A 19,402-nucleotide genomic window follows, 5' to 3' on the forward strand; every position below is an offset into this window, starting at 1 on the left:
AAACTAAATTTAAATTACATCTGCGCTGTCATCCATGTAATTTAATGTACATGATGGATTGTCAACCTAAAACATTGTTGAAGCACTGTGCTCTGACATGAACTAGTATGATTTTAATTGAGTGTATCTATTTAGGGAACGGTCGAAAATTAAGTAATAATCGTACGTTGTATGAACACTGTAACATAGATGTATATGACGTAAATTATTCATGACACTAGTGTAGTTTACCTTTTTTAAATCAGGTAATTAGTCATTTGATTTTGCGGGCGGTACTTTAATTCTCGCAACTCTATTCCTAGACGGGGATATTTGTCGGTGCACACGGGAAACTGTACGGCCGGGAATAACGAGCACAACCACAAGGACTGAATAGACATTGGTACCCCGTGTAACTATACTCTCTTGAGGAAGCTAGCGCCTTTATAGATACCCACATAGATATCTTCAACCTACGACATAGCATAGCGCTATGGAGGGGGGTAAACCGACACTTGCACTTGTGTATCAAGCCGTGCAGGCTCTTTATCATGATCCGGACCCTGCCGGTAAAGAGCGAGCCTCCGTGTGGCTTGGGGAGCTGCAGAGATCGGTAAGGAAATGGGAGAGGTATGGGGACTTCGAATGGGCCTAGCTAGCTAACCTATTGGAAAAAAGCCATAGCGCGAAAGGCCCTTGCTCAGCTAAATATTGCATGAAACTCCATGAGACCTCGTCGTCGGTTCATATTGATTAATTGTTGCGTTACGTTAGCTAGTTAGTAAAATATCAAGCTTGCCGTCATCATTGCAAGGAATGAATGAATCTGGTGGCTAACAACAATTAGCTAGATAGCCCTTTATGCTAGCTATACGGAAGCAAACTACAGCATTGGCTAGCCTTGCCTAGCTGCCAGAAAACCTGCATATATGCATCAGCATGCTTTCAATCAAACACTGTGGTAGATGTTTGTACTTTGTGTCTACCTGCAAAACTGAAATTTCAGAGAAATCCACGGGGATTACTACTAGGCACAGCTAAAGCGGCAGAGTGGGTGGGTACCGTTAGCTAGCTTGCATGGCCGCAGTGAGCCAACACAACTTAGCCTACTTGTAGGCTACACGCGTAGTTAGCCAACTTAACAGCAGCACCAAACCGGCTATTAAAGCGTGCAATATTTTGCTAAAATATGTTTGCATTGTAATGAGGGGCGTCGCGTCTTGATTGTTCAGTAGGGGCTAGCTTGCTAGCGGTGTGCCACCTGATTAATGCTAGCCTACACTAGGTAGCTAGTTGAAAACCATGCAATCGGCCTGTATTGAATGTGAAGCGTTATCGCTGACGTTGTTTATAGCTTACCCATCGTTATTTTCATTTCCGTGTTTGTATTTCTTACTTGTCGTTGCAACTTTTTGAGATCCGTTGACCCATACTACATACATTGCATGTACTGCATACATTACTCAATGTCTCCCTGGAGGCAGCTCCAGATACATAAAATACGAGTAGGGTACCGTTCTAAAATACCGAAACACATTTTTTATCTAATTTAGTTCCTGCCTGCGACTTCCAACTGCAATTTAAAGAGGACTTTTACGTAAGGCGTATTTTATACCTGCTTTCAAATTTATTCAAAACCGATGATGATAATCTACTAAGCATTTTTGTTACCACAATAAGTACCTACGAAGAAAGATTTCAGCAGATTTATCACTTGTGTAAAAATAAAAGACTATAGGAGTTTTGATGCACTCGTCGTAGAAATACAATTTAACTTTCCTAAAGTGCATCTCGGGTGGTAACGCAAATTGTTTTTAGCCGGATGGGATTCAGGATGACTTATGGGTCTTACGCCTGGAATCCAAAATAAAATTCTTTTTTTACCTAAAATTAATGTGGTACGACATTGAAATGCACACTGCTTGTTGTTTTTTTAAGGAATTTGAAAGGGAAAATTTGAAAGTGATTGACCGGTGTGTGTGTGGAGGGGGGTGGCGGTAGCGGAGATAAAGCATGCTGTTCTGTCAGCAACTTTTCTATGGCTGCCAATGGCAGGACATACTAGTCACTGACTGACATTTGAAGACCCCCCCCCCCCCCCCCCCCCCCCTTCAAAGTTTGTACTAAATCAAACAGGTTTGCAACTTTGCATACATATAATAGGGAAATTGTAAATACTTTTTATCTAGTGTACGTAGCAGGGTTGCAAGTCGGGTGAGTATACAGTATATGGCTTTTAGCACCAGTCAGTGGCAACTTGGGCAATGCTATATTTATAGGTCTGGGAATGTAAAGAATGCCAAGCAGAGTAATCACATGCCTAGCTAGCACCTAAACATATGCTCGACGGTCTTAAGATCCATAGCCAAAGTAGCCAAAAACACCTGATTTGCAGTGGAAGTGAACTAAAGTGTCACTTCTAAGCTAACGTACATCATGGGTAGAGGAGCTCATAGCTTCATCTGATCCTGGACTGCCCCCCTCTGCAGATGTATGCCTGGGAGATATCCGACCAGCTCCTTCAAATGAAGCAGGATGTGGAGTCGTGCTACTTCGCAGCTCAGACCATGAAGATGAAGATCCAGACGTCGTTCTACGAGCTCCCACCAGAGACGCACATCGCCCTGCGTGACTCACTGCTCTCCCACATCCAGAACCTCAAAGACCTTTCCCCCATCATCGTCACTCAGGTAACACCTCTCGCCCCCCACCCTGCCTTCAGTGAGAACCACGCAGGTAACACCTCCCATTGATTCAAACCTCAGAGGCGTTCCCGGGTATTGTCTCCCAGGTAGCACACTCATCAGGGTCACTGTTACTCAAAGGTTTCACTCTGCACACTTTTTTGTTATGTGTAAATGTGTTTGACCTGCTGAATAGAAAATATATTCTTAAAGAGGGAGGCTGGCCTCTGGGAGGCTACCCTTTCATATTAATAGAATTACCAGTCATTTAATTTGGTCTTGTATCTAATTTCTCTCTCTCTTCCTTTTCTGTCAGCTGGCTCTGGCCATAGCAGACCTTGCCCTTCAAATGGCTTCCTGGAAGGGCTGCGTTCACACCCTCATTGAAAAGTAAGAGTGGCAGGAACAGAAGCAGTTTCGGCGTCTTTGGAAATTCCTTGTAATGTTCTCTGTGTGTGTCTGTGTGTGTGAATGAGTGAAGTTGGACAGTGTTAGATCTTCAACACCTCTCTTCCACGCTCGCACACGTTCCCTCTCACTGTCTAAAAGTGATAGCTGTGTTACAGGACTGCTTCCTGTGTTAATCTCCCCCGTCCTTTGTGCTGTCCAGGTACAATAACGACGTCAGCTCCATGACGTTCCTGATGGAGATCTTGACGGTGCTGCCTGAGGAGGTGCACAGCCGCTCCCTGCGTATCGGAGCCAACCGAAGGACTGAGATCATCGAGGACCTGGCCTACTACTCTAGCACCGTGGTCACCCTACTGGTGAGGGCTCGCTCGAATGGCCTCCTGTCTCTGATCCTACTGCACTGATAGGGTTTCCATCCTGTCAAGCATGCATAGACAGACAGACTGCAATAAAGTAGAGCATAGTGGTTAAGCAGAGCTCCCCTGAGTGCTTTCTTTCATTAGTCACCGTGGAACCCAAGGGAACAGCCTCATTATCACAAGCTTAGACAAACCCACTCACTCTTGCTGCAGTTTTCAGTCTCCTGAGTTTAATCAGTTCAATCAATCAATCAATGGCTCTATAAGCAAAATGAAAGTTGGTGATTTACTCCGCTAGTGTCGATTTTACGTTTACAGGAAAATTGTTACCTTTCTTTGCCCTATCATTTGCCTGCTAAGAGTTTCCCAAGGGCAGCATTCCACAATTAATCACACCAACAACACCCAGCACACCTACATTTTCCAGAAAAGGGGATTATGTTGTTTATTTTATTTTTATATACACGGAGCATTGACATGTTTGACTTGAAGGCCAGTGTGGTGGATGATGAGGGTTATGTCGTGTTATCCAGGTGACGTGTGTGGAGAAGACAGGCAGCGACGAGAAGATGCTGATCAAGGTGTTCCGCTGTCTGGGCAGCTGGTTCAACCTGGGAGTCCTGGACAGCAACTTCATGGCCAGCAACCAGCTGCTCATGGTCCTCTTCCAAGTGCTGGTCAGCGTCTCCATTTTTCTCCCCCCCTCAGCATCTGCCTCCTTCTCTTGTTCTCTCATTTGCACTCGTTTTTTTCTTCAAGCATTCATTCATCTGCAGTATTCCTTTCTAGGTCCCCCATTGCCTTTATAATTCATGCCGTTTCCCAAACTCCATCTCTGCATTTTGCATGAGGATGATGCTAACACCTGGGTGGCAACCTCTCTTCCTCCTGCAGCAGAGAGACGAGACTTCCACCAACTTGCACGAGGCCGCCTCGGACTGCGTGTGCTCGGCCCTGTACGCCATCGAGAACGTGGACACCCACATGCCGCTGGCCCTGCAGCTGTTCCAGGGCGTGCTCACGCTGGAGACGGCCTACCACATGGCCGTGGCCCGAGAGGACCTTGACAAGTACGCACTCACTCACGCGCGACTGACCAAAGGGTTTCCCGATTTTTTTCCCACCCGCTGCCTTTTCTCACAACTTCCCCTGTTTTTGTTTTGGTCTTTCTCAGAGTGCTCAATTACTGTAGGATCTTCACCGAGCTGTGCGAGACGTTCCTGGAGACCACCGTGAGGAGCCCGGGCCAGGGCATGGGAGACCTACGGACCCTGGAGCTCCTGCTCATCTGTGCAGGACACCCCCAGTATGAGGTAAACACACACGCCTCACACACACACACGCTTTCCTTTCCGTGTCGCTCTGTCCCTCACGCCGACGCACACAGCCAGCCGGATCCTGAGTTTGTGTGTGTGTGTGTTGCTGTGTCCCAGGTGGTTGAGATCTCCTTTAACTTCTGGTACCGTCTGGGAGAGCACCTGTATAAGACCAACGACCCAGCCTTGCACGGAATCTTCAGACCCTACATCCAGAGACTGTTGCACGGCCTGGCCCGCCACTGCCAGCTGGACCCTGACCACGTATGGATCCCTCACGCTGCTCCTCCCTCTCTTTTTCTGTATTTCATTCTCTGTCTTTTGCTGCATTTGTGAACCTGTGTGTTATTGGCGGCTCCCAGGAGGGGATTCCAGAGGACACGGATGACTTTGGGGAGTTCAGGATGAGGGTGTCTGACCTGGTCAAGGACGTCATCTTCCTGGTGGGCTCCATGGAGTGTTTCTCCCAGGTACAGGAAGCTGTTGAACACCTCCCCAGCCTGGCGGACCTGAGCGCCAAGCTAACCCCATCAGAACGCACAAACTCTAGAACCTCACATCCTGTTCTCTCTCTCTGCTTTCCCCTCAGCTGTACTCCACTCTGAAAGAGGGGAACCCGCCTTGGGAGGTGACTGAGGCAGTTCTCTTCATCATGGCCGCCATCGCCAAGAGTGTCGACCCGTGAGTGTCAGCAGCGCGTCCCATCAGGCCCGTTGACCGTTTACCTCTCCTTGTTTTGCCTGAGTGTTACATGGAAATTATTCCCCTCCTCCCCCCCCCCCCCCCCCCCACCCACCTGCAGGGAGAACAACCCCACCCTGACGGAGGTTCTGGAGCAGGTGGTGCTGCTGCCTGAGACGGTCCACATCGCTGTCCGCTTCACCAGCATAGAGCTGGTGGGGGAGATGAGCGAGGTCGTGGACAGGAACCCACGCTTTCTAGGTAGGGATCTGTGTTTGTGTCTTTGGATGTCCCCGGTGACCCACATTGCATGTTTTCCCCCCCCCGGACGTATTTTTCTGCGTGTGCATCGTCTACGAGCGACCTTTGACCCCTGCTGGCTTGCCTGTGTCAGATCCCGTGTTGAACTACCTGATGAAGGGCTTGAGGGAGAAGCCGCTGGCCTCGGTGGCAGCCAAGGCCATCCACAACATCTGCTCAGTGTGCAGAGACCACATGGCCCAGCACTTCCAGGGGCTTCTGGACATTGCCAGAGCCCTGGACTCATTCGCCCTCTCCACCGAAGCTGCTGTCGGACTTCTCAAAGGTGACTGCGAAACTTGCCTTGTATTCCCATGTCTCTTGTCGTCGTCGTCCTCCCTCCCCCTCTGTCTTGTTTTTGCCTTTCGCTCTCCTGTCTGCTGTGGTCTAGTGTGCCAGTAGTAATGCTGCCTTGTCATGCTGCAGGTACTGCCCTAGTCCTGGCTCGCCTGCCTCTGGAGAAGATAGCAGAGTGTTTGAGTGACCTGTGTGCTGTGCAGGTCATGGCCCTTAAGAAGGTAATGTGAATCTTGGCATCAGGCGATCTGACTCATTTACATAATGTACCGGGTCAGGTAGTAACTTAGTAGTTGAGTGTCTGTCCTAATGTGTGTGTTTTTCTTCCCCCCAGCTTCTGTCTCAGAACCCCAGCAATGGGAAAACTGCTGACCCCACTGTGTGGCTGGACAGGCTAGCGGTCATCTTCCGGTACGCTCCGCTCTCATTCTGCTCACGCACACAGCTCTCCTTCGCTCTGCCGCACCCCCGACATTCAGTCCAATTATCTGGGTGGGGTTTGGTTTAGTTGGGGCCGAGCACCGAGCTGATTTCACGTTCCCATGTTTGCTTGTTTCTGCAGACATACAAACCCCATCGTGGAGAACGGACAGACGCACCCCTGTCAGAAAGTCATCCAGGAGGTAACTCGGATTTGGGGAGTCGAGTGTGTGCCACCTCGCCCGGAAGGACGAGGCTCCAATCCGATTGATTCTAACGTTTGTGTGTGTGTGCGTGTGTGTGTGTGTGTGCGCACGCGTGTGTGCACGGAAGCAGATCTGGCCGGTGCTCTCGGAGACTCTGAACACACACCAGGCCGACAACCGCATCGTGGAGCGCTGCTGCCGCTGCCTCCGATTCGCCGTGCGCTGTGTGGGCAAGGGCTCGGCCTCCCTTCTACAGCCCCTGGTCACTCAGGTGTGTGTGTGTGTCAGTTTGTGAATGTGTTGACTTATTTTAAATAAAAATATTTTTTTAATATTAAGTGTGTGTGAGTAGGTACCAGAAGCGGCCTTGACGTGAGTGCTGGGTGTGTGTGTTTCAGATGGTGAGTGTGTACCAGGTGTATCCCCACTCCTGCTTCCTGTACCTGGGCAGCATCCTGGTGGACGAGTATGGGATGGAGGATGGTTGCAGACAGGGACTACTGGACATGCTACAGGTAACACACACACACAGGCATTCAACTAACATCTGTGCTGTAACAAATTGAAAGGCTACACAGTCTTCACACACGGTGAGCTCACAGTGGATTTTCAGTTTGGTTCTTCAGTTTGTCCCTCCTCACTGCCCGTAGGCTCTGTGCATGCCCACCTTCCAGCTGCTGGAGCAGCCCAATGGCCTCCGCAACCACCCCGACACGGTGGACGACCTCTTCAGGCTCGCCACCAGGTACGCGGTCGCCTGCCCCCCCTCAACGCCCCCAGCGTTACTGTGGTGACTGCTGCTGTGGTGACTGCTGCTGTGGTGACTGCTGCTGTGGTGACTTGAGTGCAGACCTCACCCCCTCCTCTCCTCCTCTCCAGGTTTGTCCAGCGCAGTCCCGTCACCCTGCTCAGCAGTGGCATCATCGTCCACATCATCCAGTGTGCCATCGCCGCCACCACGCTCGACCACCGGGACGCTAACTGCAGCGTGATGAAGTTTGTCCGAGACCTCATCCACACAGGGGTCAGCAACGACGTGAGTCAAACCACCACTCAGCGCACACACATTTCATCACCGCTTGATCCTGACACAATCTAATCAGACAAAGTCACCAGGACAACTGTTTTATCAGCTAATGTGATCAGTGTTCAGAGCTGGATACTGAACTTCATGATTGGTTCAAATCACTCAGTACTATTTCCTTCATCTTTCACTCTGAATAGTAGATATGAAGATGGGGGTATGTTGAACAGTGTATAACTTTGTCTTCTCCAGCGGGGGAGACAAAGGGGGTACACTCTAGACAGTTTTGAGTATCATGTTGTTTAAGTGTAACTTGTTTAACTACATGCTCTTTTGGTTCTACCCATTGGCACTTATTTGCTTTTCACAATGTATGCTTCATGTTTTAGTTACCCACAATGTTTTTGGGGGCTATCTCGTTGTTTATGATAATTGACTTATGCACTTTTTGTAAAGCTCTCTCTTGGAAGTTGCTTTGGATAAAAGTGTCTGCTAAATGAAAACATGTAAATGTATGTCATTGTATTCCAGCACGAGGATGACTTTGAGGTGCGGAAGCAGCTGATTGGCCAGGCCATGGAGCAGCACGGGCAGCAGCTGGTCACCCAGCTCATGCACACGTGCTGCTTCTGCCTGCCGCCTTACACCCTCCCAGACGTGGCTGAGGTGCTGTGGGAGATCATGGTGTTTGACCGGCCTGTGAGTCACACACACCCAGTCCCCCCCCCCCCCCCCCCCCCCCCGTCACATGACGACATGCAATACTGCACGCTCGCCCTCACCCATTCTATGTGTCTAAAGATATGCCCAGATTCCACAAAGTGCACACACTTGGCTCTACCACAAGATGGCACTACCACAGCTCACCCTCCGTTCTTCCTCCTCTCCCTCCCAGACGTTCTGCCGCTGGCTGGAGAGTGCTCTGAAGGGGCTTCCAAAGGAGACGTCAGGAGGGGCCGTGACCGTCACACACAAACAGCTCACAGACTTCCACAAGCAGGTCACCAGGTGAGGGCAGGGAGGACCATGACTCGCTCACGCTACAGCCACGCCCACCTGTCACAACCTGGGATTCCAGACAGATCCTGGCCTGCACCTGTGACGGTTGACTCATCTGTCAGCTGTTGCTTCATTAGAATCAGGATAAAGCTGTCCCTAGACTTTTAATTATTGTGCTCGTTCGTGGCTAAGATTAGTATGCTGATCCCAGAGGTGTGCTTAAAGGGCAGTTGGTTTTCCGCCTCCTGAGTGGGAGTATTCGGAGCATGCCCAGACAGGTGTCTGTGCTGTGGAACCTAGGAGAATGCAGGAGAGAGTGGGTGAATCCACATGGGTTCCCCAGCACTCGCCCAGGCATGCCCAGAGGCCGGCCTGTTCCCTGCCCAAGGGTGCCCCCTTCCAATGCTATACTGCAGCCTCAATCAGCCGAGGCAGTCTTGGGGCACAGATATATAATGGGGCACTATGTATTAAAGGCCCCTTTCATGACAAAAATACCCCTCTTTTTTCCCCCCTGATTAGCTCTGTCGTGATGAGCTCGCTCCCTGTTGTCTTGTCCTCTGTTCATGTCTAACTCTCCCGTGCCCTGCCGTTCTCTCTCGCCCCCTCACCAGTGCGGAGGAGTGTAAACAGGTGTGCTGGGCTATCCGGGAGTTCACCAGATTGTTCCGATAGCCGCGCCCCAAAGAGATCTGCCAGAACACCAGGTAAGGCTCTAAGCCCCAGAAACGGATGCCTCCCAGAGACCCTCCACACCCTACCCAACCATTCTTTCCAGTAGTGGATCAGTCACGACATGTCCAGTGTCTATAAACTCTTACTGTTTGTTTACTTCTGGTATCCTACTCCGCAGGTTAAATCTTTTGTTGGCAAATGTTCAGAGGTGACGGCAAAAAGGCTGAAGACTGCGGACAAGAATCTAAAGGGAACTCCTACTGGATTGATAAGCGGGACTTGGCACTGTGGAAAGCCAATAAGACGCATCGCTAGGACTGGAGCGACAGGGTGAAACAAACCACACATTTTGCAAGAGGAGCCCCCCCAACCCCCCTTCAGCTCCCTCTTGGTTCCCTGCCTCATTGTTGCCCCAGAGGCGGGTGGCTGCAGTGTTGGAAGGGGGCGAGATGGAGGCAGGCCCAAGGAGGAAGGACGTTCACCGACTGAATGGACTGAAATGGATTAGTTCTGCGTCAGTTGGATTTCTACAGGATCCATCTTCAAGAAGAAGAACAAAATACGACAACAAAGAAAACAAAACAAAGGATGTGCCTGGTTGCAAATCATAATGCATCAAAAAAAGACTTGTAAGTTTTTAAAAATTTAGAAATGATTTATTTTCATGGACGTGTCTTTAGAACTTTAAAACATGGTCTTGCTGTCCGTGCCATATAAAAAATGAATAGCAAACCCATGATGCCCTTCACAAAATGGCAGCCATTGCCTGTGGGGGGCATTTAGGAAATGGTGGAAGGGGAATGCTTGGAGATTTGGCGTCACCTTTGACCTTTTTAAACATGTTGGCTGGAGTTTTACTGTTATTTTGCCAGGAAGACTATGGTGACAGGTAGGTCAAGCGGATAGTGGATTCTGGCAAATGATTTTTTTTTTTTTTTTTTTTGTTCCAACTGGTCCATTTTTGGGAGAGGCAGACACTACCATTGGCTATGTAGCCTTGTTGTGAACAATAAAAACAACTGTGAGGAACAAACGTACCCTTGTTCTGTGTATCATGTTTTAGGTTGTCTTGTAGAGATATCAAGCCCTCTGGTACTGCACCTATACCTTTCAATAATTATACCTGGAAACCAGTTGAACAAGTTTTCCATTGTTGCACAGCCCCCCCATCTGCCAGACAAGACTTCCACACATGCAGACATGTACTGTAGAAGAGCCCTTTGTACACACGCAGCACATCAGCAGGTCCCCTGCCCTCAAATCTGACTTGCAACTCAATCTGCACACATCAGGATCTGCTAGGACCTAGAATAGCATCACTGTCCACACTCATCTCCTCCACCTGCAGAGTCTAGAGCTGTGTAGCATAGAAGCCACTCTCAGCCCTCCCTCGAGTTTCTGATGACATTTCCCCAAGTCTGTTTGAATCACCGAGCTGAGACCCTGTATATTAGTTCAGGTAAAACAGGTTCATATTAATTTGGCAACACTGATAGAGGCCCATGTTCACTTGCTGTTAAGGGAAATTCCCTGTAGGTTTGCCAATAGAATCTGATACCCAATGGGGGGGGGGGGGGGGGAATACTAGTTCTACCCCTCCCCCCTGACACACACCTTTTCTGGGAACCATGCTTACATTGTCAACCCTTTTCTGGAACCTGGCATTAGTTGTGTTTATGAGGAAACATCGCTATGTGTTTGTGTAGATCAGGGAAGCAGTTACCACTCATTGCTGAATGTATGCATATCATGTATTTATTAAAAATGTAACATTCCAATACTTCTGAGATTGTGTATGGCTTTAAAATATTCCAATTGTTGGCACTGTAGGCACATGTCTTTGGGCAGAAGCCAGCAACAAAGTACATCATGTAGCTTCTTCACAGATGCAGGTATTAAACATTTGTGAAAGTAAATTACACAGAAGGGAGAGAAGGTATACCTTCTACAATGTAAACAATACTGTCTGGTATTAACTGAAATCTTAAAAAAGGACACAGCTACTGTTAATTCCAGTGGTGTTGTAATTCCGTGGCCAGGGCGCAGACCCAGCCAGGTGTGGTTGGATTAGTTCTGGGTGGTTCCACAGCTGGCTGTCTGGATAAAAGCTTGCATTGTACCGATTCTCCAATGTTAATGGCCGTCGGCGTCAGAGGATGGGCTCAGAGTTCATAAAGGTAGAGTATGATTCCATCATGCTGACTGCAGTCTTCGTGAAGTTCAGGTCGGAAAACGCAGCTTAAAACATGCCTCTTACTGAGGCCATGGTCGAGGGCTCCAACTCAGGGCGCGTTGTTGGCCCAGGGCCCCTGGGCATGCTGGCTCTGGAGCAGCCTCTGCAGCTCCTTGAACTGCTCCACTGTTTGGTCCTTCACGTCGGGGTTGGAGATCTGCAGGCGGATGCTGTCCGTGGACCAGTTGAGTTCTCCGGAGAACATCTCAGTCAGCATCCGGGCCACCACAGGCACCACCTGGGAACACCGTCACAGCACTGCTCACTTACACATTCAACACAATGGAGGGGTCAGATGGCTGAGCTGTTAGGGAATCGGGCTAGTAATCAGAAGGTTACCGGTTCGATTCCCGGCCGTGCCAAATTGATGTTGTGTCCTTGGGCAAGGCACTTCACCCTACTCGCCTCGGGGGAATGTCCCTGTACTTACTGTAAGTCGCTCTGGATACGAGCGTCTCGTAAATGTAACACAAACATTGAAACAGCTGGATATGCCTGTGTCACATTGGACAGCGCATTTTTGTCTACATTGGTGTTATCTCTGTTCTCAGATTAGAGTTATCTCAAGATTAGTTTGGATACGGCAGTACAGGGAGATGAGAAGTGTCTTATCATGTGTGTCTTCATGTTTTCCATTCCAACAGGCAGTTATGAAAGAATCAAAAGGAACTGCACACTGCTTTAAACTCGAGTCGTCACCTGGACGATGATAAGCTTCTTCTCCTTAGGCTTCTTATCTGGCCAGTCTTCACCGAAACAGAAGCAGATCTCAAACGGAGGAGGACTCGGAGCTTCTCCTTTCTGGAACAGGATGAGCCCTGCAGTTTGGGGTGAGCAGATATTATGTGGAAGGAGAAAGATGCAAGATCATCTTTGGTAGTGCTTTCGTCACAGGTGGCCTGTTTGGCCAATAAGAGAATGGCATGCAAAGGCAATGCAACTGTGTACACACCAGTTACTCAGGGCTCACACACAATGGTCATGTTAATGGAATAGGAGACAAACATTTGTCTCATGTAAAAAAAATTACCTTCAGTTCAACCACTGGCTACCAGCAGGGCTAAGTTAATGGTTGGACTGATTCTCAATGAGGGTCTCGCTTACCGTGTAGAAAGTTGTTGAGGCTGAACACTTTAATCTTGCGTTCCCGTTCCATGGGGTTGGGGGGCCCCAGCTCAGGCACGCCGGGCCCTGACCAGTACACCTTGCACTGGCACAGACGCACAGCGTAGATGTCCTGCTCCCAGATCTCCAGGATCAGGCCCCGGTCCATCACGTCCAGCAGATGCTCTGTGTAGAAGCGCTGCTTTTGGTTCTGGATGTCCGCCGAGCAGGGGAACCGCACCTGGTGGAGGGTGACGGGCCCAAACAGCTCCACCTGCTCTGGCGTGGGCTCCAGGTGGCCGTAGTACAGCCGGCATCCCTGGGGGTTACTGACAATCTGGGCGCCCACAGTACGACCCCGGTACTGGAACTTCAAGTCTAGATCAGTCACTGGGAACATAGACGAGAGTAAGAGAGAGACAGGGCGAACGGATGATGATCATTGTGGACAGACTTGAGTTGCTGATTCAGACTTGAGTTGCAGACTTGAGTTGCTGACAAAATCAGTTGCTGATTTTGTGAATTGGCAACTGATACATGAGACTCTTAAAAGAATCCCAACACACAGTAACCCAGCTGATCAGCTTTCTTCTTCATCACCCACAGAATTTGTAACACCATCTGCCACACCTTCAGAAAACAGCAGCCAGTGCCAGAGGCTGGGTGTGACTGACAGACAAACAAGTATGCACTGTACTACCTGTTCAACACCAATTCCTTATTCTAGTAGCTAATGTGCATCTAAGGAATGTTAAACACCAATGAAAGTGCTTTATAGATGGAATATTAGGGCCAATGAGGGACTGAAATAATGAGCTGTATGGATATAATTTATCATCATCTCAGTCCTGGTAGTGATGTGACACTCACAAGGCAGGCTGTTCAGAAGGTCGTATTTGCAGGGCTGGGGCTGCTCCTCTGCCTGGCTCTGCATCCCCTCCATGGGGCCCGCCTGGACGTCCATGAGGGTCAGCCCTGGTGCTACAGGGGCTCCAGAGGCGGGCATGGGATGCAGGTCTGAAAGGGTCGGAGGTGGTATGCTCCCTCCAGCCATGCCCAGCCCGTTAGAGAGTCCTGCCTGGTGGGCAAAGGCCCCATGGTCCATACTGCCAACCCCTACCAGCTGAACCTGAGCTGGTCCAGGGAGTTCTGTCTTCATGTGAAGGCCTCCGTTGGGATTAGGGTGCTGAAGAAGGGGCATGGAGATGGGGTGGGCAGAACCAAATCTGTCATAGAGTGGCTCATTGAAGTGGACTGAGTTGTCCCTGTGAGCAGGGAATGCTGTGAAAGAGTGCATGTTATTGATACTTTGGTGACATCATCAAACATATTAAATACTTATTTAAAACACAGACTGCATTACTAATTTCAACTAAGAGCACCCTAATGTTCTGGTTACCAGGGATGGTGTATACATCAAATCAGATCAAATGTATTTGTATAGCCCTTTTTACACGCAAGCATGTCACAGAGGGCTTTACATTCGCCCATAGAACTGCCCCTCAACCAACCTAAACCCTCAAGGATACACTTACTTATAGTAAGGTCGTTAATATTCGGCATCTGAAAGGTCAAAAGATATACGTAAGTGAAATTGTTTTAATACCAAAGCAAATAAATCCCAGATGCAATTTCTTTTGATTTATCACATCACCTCTTCATCATCATCATCGACAGCATCTGAAATCCAGATAAAAAGGAACTTGATTTATATTCAAGATAACTCTAAAAATGACAAATGTATACCTTATTCTAACTCCTAAGTCCCCATAAAGTCTCACAAATAAGATTTCATGAAAGCAGTATTATCAGTTTGGAACATTAGCAGGTAGGCCCGCTGAAGAAACACACACACACACACCTCCGTTGCCAGGCTGGTCGCAAACCTCGTAGATCTTATATGGCTGGACGGGGGTTTCTTTGGTGCCATCGTATTTCAGACTGAACTCTCTACTTTTGTTGAGGGCACAGCGCAGGTTGGCTTTCCACTTGGCAGGGTCGGGTTCATCCAGCCCCTCCTGGTACTTCCCTGTCTCCAGAGCCCAGGCCTGGGGAGGAAGGGGAAGCAGGGGGAGGTTAAACAGAGGTGGACAGGAAGTAGAACAGGTTTGAAGAAGTGAGGTGAAAGGGAAGGGATTTTTTGTATATGTATGTATGTATTGGTTTTTGGCAGGGAGGGGGGTGGTTGTTAAATGTGATTGTCAAACTGAATCAAAACAAGTAAAGGGCAATCTAACTACTTTAATAACGTGAAAAATGGTTTTCACAATAGTCACTGATTCAATTTTGAGATTATGTATACAAACGGGTTTCTTCAATGATTGATAGATAATGACATTTATTTATCTTGCAATGACGGCACAGAAAGAGCTAAATGGCCCCTGACGTTAATTTCCTTTAAATAGAACTGTCTTAATGGTTCCCTTATAATTATAAAGCCAGAATTACTGCTCAGCGGTTAGAATCACATCTGTCACAACTAAATAGAGAACTGGGAAACTGAAGAAGGAAATGACTTTCTGTTACCACAGAAACACACATGCCTTTCAAAGGTAATAGGATGTTTCAGCTAGTGTCAGGAAAACCCAGATGAGTCGATCCAGAAACAGTGAAATGAAACTAGTCCTTTTTAACTCTAAAGAAACCTAAGGAAGTATGTCCACCTCTTCAGACAAGGAAGTTGCCAGAAATCACTGACAAAACAAGCTTTTTGCCCCATGCAGCTCAGACCCATCTTCATGTGTAGCATATGTATTCACAACAGAGGCGTAGCCACGGGTAGGCACACAGGCCTACCCAATTTGTTCTAAGGCCTACCCAAAAAAGAAAATATCCCCGAATAATTATGCACCGGGCGCACATCGCATAAGTAAAAATAACTTATTTTTTACTTTAAATAAGTTAAAAAAATTAAAATATGCCTATCCATATATTTCTTGGCCTACCCAAAAAGATTATTCTGGCGACGCCCCTGATTCACAACCAATGTGCATTGCTCAGAGACAATGCTGGACTGACCTTACATTTGACTTTTTATTTTGACAGATGTTTACCCAAAACGAAATAATCCCTATATTAGGTAGAACATATAATAAATGACAACCTTAAAGATGGTGTTCTCCTCCTCTGACATGGGCATGTGTCGTGTGGCATGTCTCCAGGGGATCTGGAAGAGCCGCTGGTCCTGACTGAGCCACTGCAGGCCCGGGTACCTGCTACTGTTCACCTGGGCTAACAGCCACGGCTTCAGGCGGATCCGCCTGGGATGGACACTCATCCTGGAGATGCCTTGGCTTGGGGGAAGCTCAGGCTGGTGTGGCAGGATATGTGGGCAGTGGGGATGGAGGGTGGGAGAAGAGGGTGGGGGGGAAGGTAGTGTGTCATTTCTATGTATTATGGCATCCTTGTTTAGAAATGTATCACCTGAGACACACAGAAAGACAGGGAATGTGGAAACTGAAACTGAGAATAAAAGAGGAACCAGGGATTCCATGATTTCATCAAATACAGAACAAAAACACACAATGTGGCCCTAACCTAAAAAACAAGACATGGAACCTCAAGATGAATTAAGGAAAGTTTATTGATACTAGAATACGAGATATAGAATATCAAGCATGCTGGGCTAGTCTACACACATTCCACAGCCAATTGGAGCCTCTGTATGAGCTCCTGGATCATAGGAACAGGGAAAGAAAGCAAGGGAACTGCTGCTGAAGCATCACACACTGAGAAATACACAGACAACTGCTTTAACTGACCCTAGACGGAGGCAAAACAGTAGCATCTGCATGGACATTAACGAAGTCTTCCCTGCCCTTAAATAACACAAACAGATCTATATGTACACACACGTGCCCGCATAATAAACTGAGGTGCTTCAACCCCTTTAGTCCTTTAAAATACAGAGTTCATATGGGACGGAAATGTATACTACCTGCGACCTTGTATGATATGACAGGTATGCCGGAGGCAGAATAACACATTACATTTCACTCCAGAGACTTGTTGAATTGCAAAGTCATAGTAGTGCTTGATAAGGACTGAAACTGTACCAAAGTTGTTTCATCTTTAAGTGCAGGAGCTCCACAATATGAGCCGATATTCTGTAAGCAGCCTACCTGTACTAAGCTGCTCCCAAAATGAAGCACGGTTTTGCTTTTTGTGTTTTTAAGATAAGGTTTGTGAAGAGGAACTCATGTATGGGTAAACAAAAACGTCCATTTGAAGACCATTAACCTATTCCATTTGACATTTGTGAGCGGATATTCTACGATGAAATGCCAAGTGACAAAAGGTTGATTCATTATCAAGAGTATGAACCTCTGCAAAAACCCAGCAAGGACCCCAACCAAAAGAGCAGCAAAGGAGTAAACAAGACATGTTTCATGAATAGAAGCTATTTTAAAATATATACTCATATTGCCACCGTTGTCAGTAGACGGTCCCTTGAACTGGTAAATTCAAATTTAAAGTAATTTGTAGTACCCACCGTTCCAAAAGGACGATATCGTACCTTCGTACCGAGGTTGATTTGTTTCTTGTTCTAGGACACAAGAGGTAGCGTTAAACTAGTCAGAAAGGTACGCGTCCAGTGCTCCCACAGGTGTAGCTGTGCGGGTGGATTAAAATGTGCCATTTTCTTTCAATAACTCGTTTTAAAAGGTTACATTCCTACAAGTTAAAGCAAACACTTAAAACTTACTCTATACTTTGTCCACTAGCCGCGGCAAAATATTGTTACAAACAAACGCGTTACAAATGTGTTTGTGGAACTAGTGCAGGTACCACCCTTCCGGGTGGCAGCGCAACGAACGGAAACAAGTACGCTAAACAAAACTTTGTCTCATCAATGGTGATATTTTTTATGTTTGTTACAGCTGGTCCAATTGACCCTTTGGGCCGGTAAATGTGTAGTTTTGTGTAGCTAATGGTTGGGCTACTCTAAAGGACTATTTTCCAAAACTGCATGGACGTGTATCTTTCTGATCTTAAATAATAATTTTATTTATATTTAAGCAAATGCTATTCCTTGGAATTTTATCAAACAGACCAAAAAGAATAAACCGACAAAAAAATTTTTGCACCCATCCATGCCTGTCAACTGTCAAATGTGGTTGTGAATGATTTAAGTAGGAAGTTGGCTAACATCCATCAATACAAATTATATATAGGCCTACTATATGATAGGTATTTCAAAATATTAAATAGATTATATAGTGTAACCACCAGGGGGAGTTATAGGGTTTCAGAGATACAGGAAAGCCTGGCCTAATCCCATTTGTGAAACAAAATGTACTCCAGGTAACTTTAAAAATAATTCCAGCCGAATTCCTTTGCCTTCTTATTTTCAGTAGAATTTGTTTCACGTGTTCTATTTCCATGGTAATAGGGCTACTATGTCAATAAACCGCACTTGACGCAAATCAACCATTCTGAAATGATTGTCTATATTGAATGGCTTGTGTTCTTGATTGTTTTCGTGGTCATGTTATTATTTGTTTCTTTAACGTCAGTTTGGGTTATTTCAGCCGTAACGTTTGGGAGGAATATGTTCAATGACTTGCGAGTAGTCATGTCCAAGCGAACGTAAAGTCATTCATTATCTGAAATAACAATTGCTGGAGTTAACCTAATTGCACATGGTGAGTAGGCTAAGCCATCATTATGTGTTTCTTTTGAATGTATTTCATCAAAAGTCAATGTTAAGACAGTGTATTTTCCCCAAACAGGCCAATAACAGTGACTCAGCTTCTGAGATTCAACATACCAAAGAAAGAGTAAATACACCACCTCCTTTTGTGCAGATCGATGTTAATCCATTAGGGTAATGTAACCTTTAAAAATGTCACCCTTGGTTTTCTGACACTAACACAATGACTAGCTTATTGGACCATCACTGATAAGTGAGTAAACTGGTGTCTTTGCTGTATCAGAGTCCTCAACAGTGTTCCACAGTATTCTGAGCCAGCACTGGAGTCTGGCATTGATGTCCTTCCTTCACAGTACAGTGAGACCACGTTCATCCCCGATCTGCCTGAAGGTGACAGAGATGTTTTCCATAATACTTTTACACATCCAGTGCACAGGCCTCAATCCAGTGCATTTGTTAACAGTGAAAACTCTTCCTCTCTAAGTTTTAGGCCCAAGCACACCTGTTGGTGACCCTCAGTCAGACAGCCGCAGCATAAACTCTGAACTCTATGAAAACTACAACTTCCCATCCGTTGGTCAAGGTGAGTCATTCCTTTCAATAGCATGTCCTGTACCTCACTTAATCTCACCTTGAACAGTTTCCCCCAAACTAGTCAGACTACCCACATACATTTCACAGAGGCCCCTGGCAACAGTGTGTACAGAGAAGAACATGATGTGGATCCACCCAGCTCCATGAATCCCAGCAGCCAGGAGCTCCTACTGAGGATGAAGGAGCAGGCCAGTACCCATGTCAGGGCCCAGAAGAACCAGCACATCAGGGACCTGGCTCTCAAGAAGCTCAAGCTGCAGCAGCTCCTCCTGAAGCTGGACACCATAACAGGCTCAGAGGATCACCTGTCTGAGTCGCAGTACAGTCTGGAAGAGGAGGAGCTACTGAGCATGGGGGTACTCATGTTTACTTGGCATTACATCACCCTGGTTAATTAAAAAGTATGCAATGATATCAGAAAGATTAACCAAGGTTAAGATCAACCATTTGGTTAAGATCAGTACTTG

At 47.2% G+C, this 19,402-nt stretch overlaps 2 protein-coding genes across 5 annotated transcripts; one reads left to right on the plus strand and one right to left on the minus strand.

Annotated features, from left to right (window-relative positions):
* The first annotated feature begins 322 nt into the window (after positions 1-322).
* On the plus strand, positions 323-10,384 carry tnpo3 (transportin 3). Of its 3 annotated transcripts, none has more exons than XM_047023129.1 (23): positions 323-592; positions 2,469-2,669; positions 2,980-3,053; positions 3,274-3,430; positions 3,967-4,110; positions 4,328-4,503; positions 4,608-4,746; positions 4,867-5,013; positions 5,112-5,219; positions 5,339-5,430; positions 5,552-5,691; positions 5,825-6,016; positions 6,157-6,248; positions 6,362-6,438; positions 6,590-6,650; positions 6,781-6,924; positions 7,052-7,168; positions 7,304-7,398; positions 7,533-7,689; positions 8,209-8,376; positions 8,573-8,685; positions 9,291-9,383; positions 9,530-10,384. In XM_047023129.1, the coding sequence occupies exons 1-22, from the start codon at positions 473-475 to the stop codon at positions 9,349-9,351; spliced, it is 2,775 nt and encodes a 924-aa protein (XP_046879085.1). In that variant the 5' UTR covers positions 323-472; the 3' UTR covers positions 9,352-9,383; positions 9,530-10,384. The 3 variants fall into 3 exon arrangements, with proteins under 3 accessions (XP_046879085.1, XP_046879086.1, XP_046879087.1); XM_047023130.1 differs by having other exon boundaries at positions 6,784-6,924; XM_047023131.1 differs by lacking the exon at positions 323-592 and adding an exon at positions 1,493-1,576.
* A 706-nt stretch (positions 10,385-11,090) lies between these two features.
* On the minus strand, positions 11,091-17,504 carry irf5 (interferon regulatory factor 5). 2 transcript variants are annotated; one of them, XM_047023133.1, is made up of 10 exons: positions 17,394-17,504; positions 17,205-17,234; positions 15,792-15,998; positions 14,550-14,736; positions 14,343-14,368; positions 14,224-14,251; positions 13,559-13,969; positions 12,689-13,078; positions 12,284-12,402; positions 11,091-11,822 (listed from the first exon to the last, which is right to left on the minus strand). In XM_047023133.1, the coding sequence occupies exons 3-10, from the start codon at positions 15,963-15,965 to the stop codon at positions 11,634-11,636; spliced, it is 1,524 nt and encodes a 507-aa protein (XP_046879089.1). In that variant the 5' UTR covers positions 15,966-15,998; positions 17,205-17,234; positions 17,394-17,504; the 3' UTR covers positions 11,091-11,633. The 2 variants fall into 2 exon arrangements, with proteins under 2 accessions (XP_046879089.1, XP_046879088.1); XM_047023132.1 differs by having other exon boundaries at positions 17,181-17,234.
* Positions 17,505-19,402: the final 1,898 nt, after the last annotated feature.

Source organism: Hypomesus transpacificus, chromosome 7 (genome assembly GCF_021917145.1).
Source record: "Hypomesus transpacificus isolate Combined female chromosome 7, fHypTra1, whole genome shotgun sequence".
Lineage (NCBI taxonomy): Eukaryota > Metazoa > Chordata > Actinopteri > Osmeriformes > Osmeridae > Hypomesus > Hypomesus transpacificus.

What these genes read in the sequence shown, in the direction of transcription:
- tnpo3 (XM_047023129.1), top strand. Translation starts at nt 473, where the DNA reads ATGGAGGGGGGTAAACCGACACTTGCACTTGTGTATCAAGCCGTGCAG. An exon ending in GCCAGCTGGACCCTGACCAC is followed by an intron (nt 5,014 to 5,111) that starts GTATGGATCCCT and finishes GGCGGCTCCCAG; the next exon opens with GAGGGGATTCCAGAGGACAC. An exon ending in GACTACTGGACATGCTACAG is followed by an intron (nt 7,169 to 7,303) that starts GTAACACACACA and finishes CACTGCCCGTAG; the next exon opens with GCTCTGTGCATGCCCACCTT.
- irf5 (XM_047023133.1), bottom strand. Translation starts at nt 15,965, where the DNA reads ATGAGTGTCCATCCCAGGCGGATCCGCCTGAAGCCGTGGCTGTTAGCC. An exon ending in CGACCAGCCTGGCAACGGAG is followed by an intron (nt 14,369 to 14,549) that starts GTGTGTGTGTGT and finishes TCTGGATTTCAG; the next exon opens with ATGCTGTCGATGATGATGAT. An exon ending in TATTAACGACCTTACTATAA is followed by an intron (nt 13,970 to 14,223) that starts GTAAGTGTATCC and finishes ACTCTTTCACAG; the next exon opens with CATTCCCTGCTCACAGGGAC.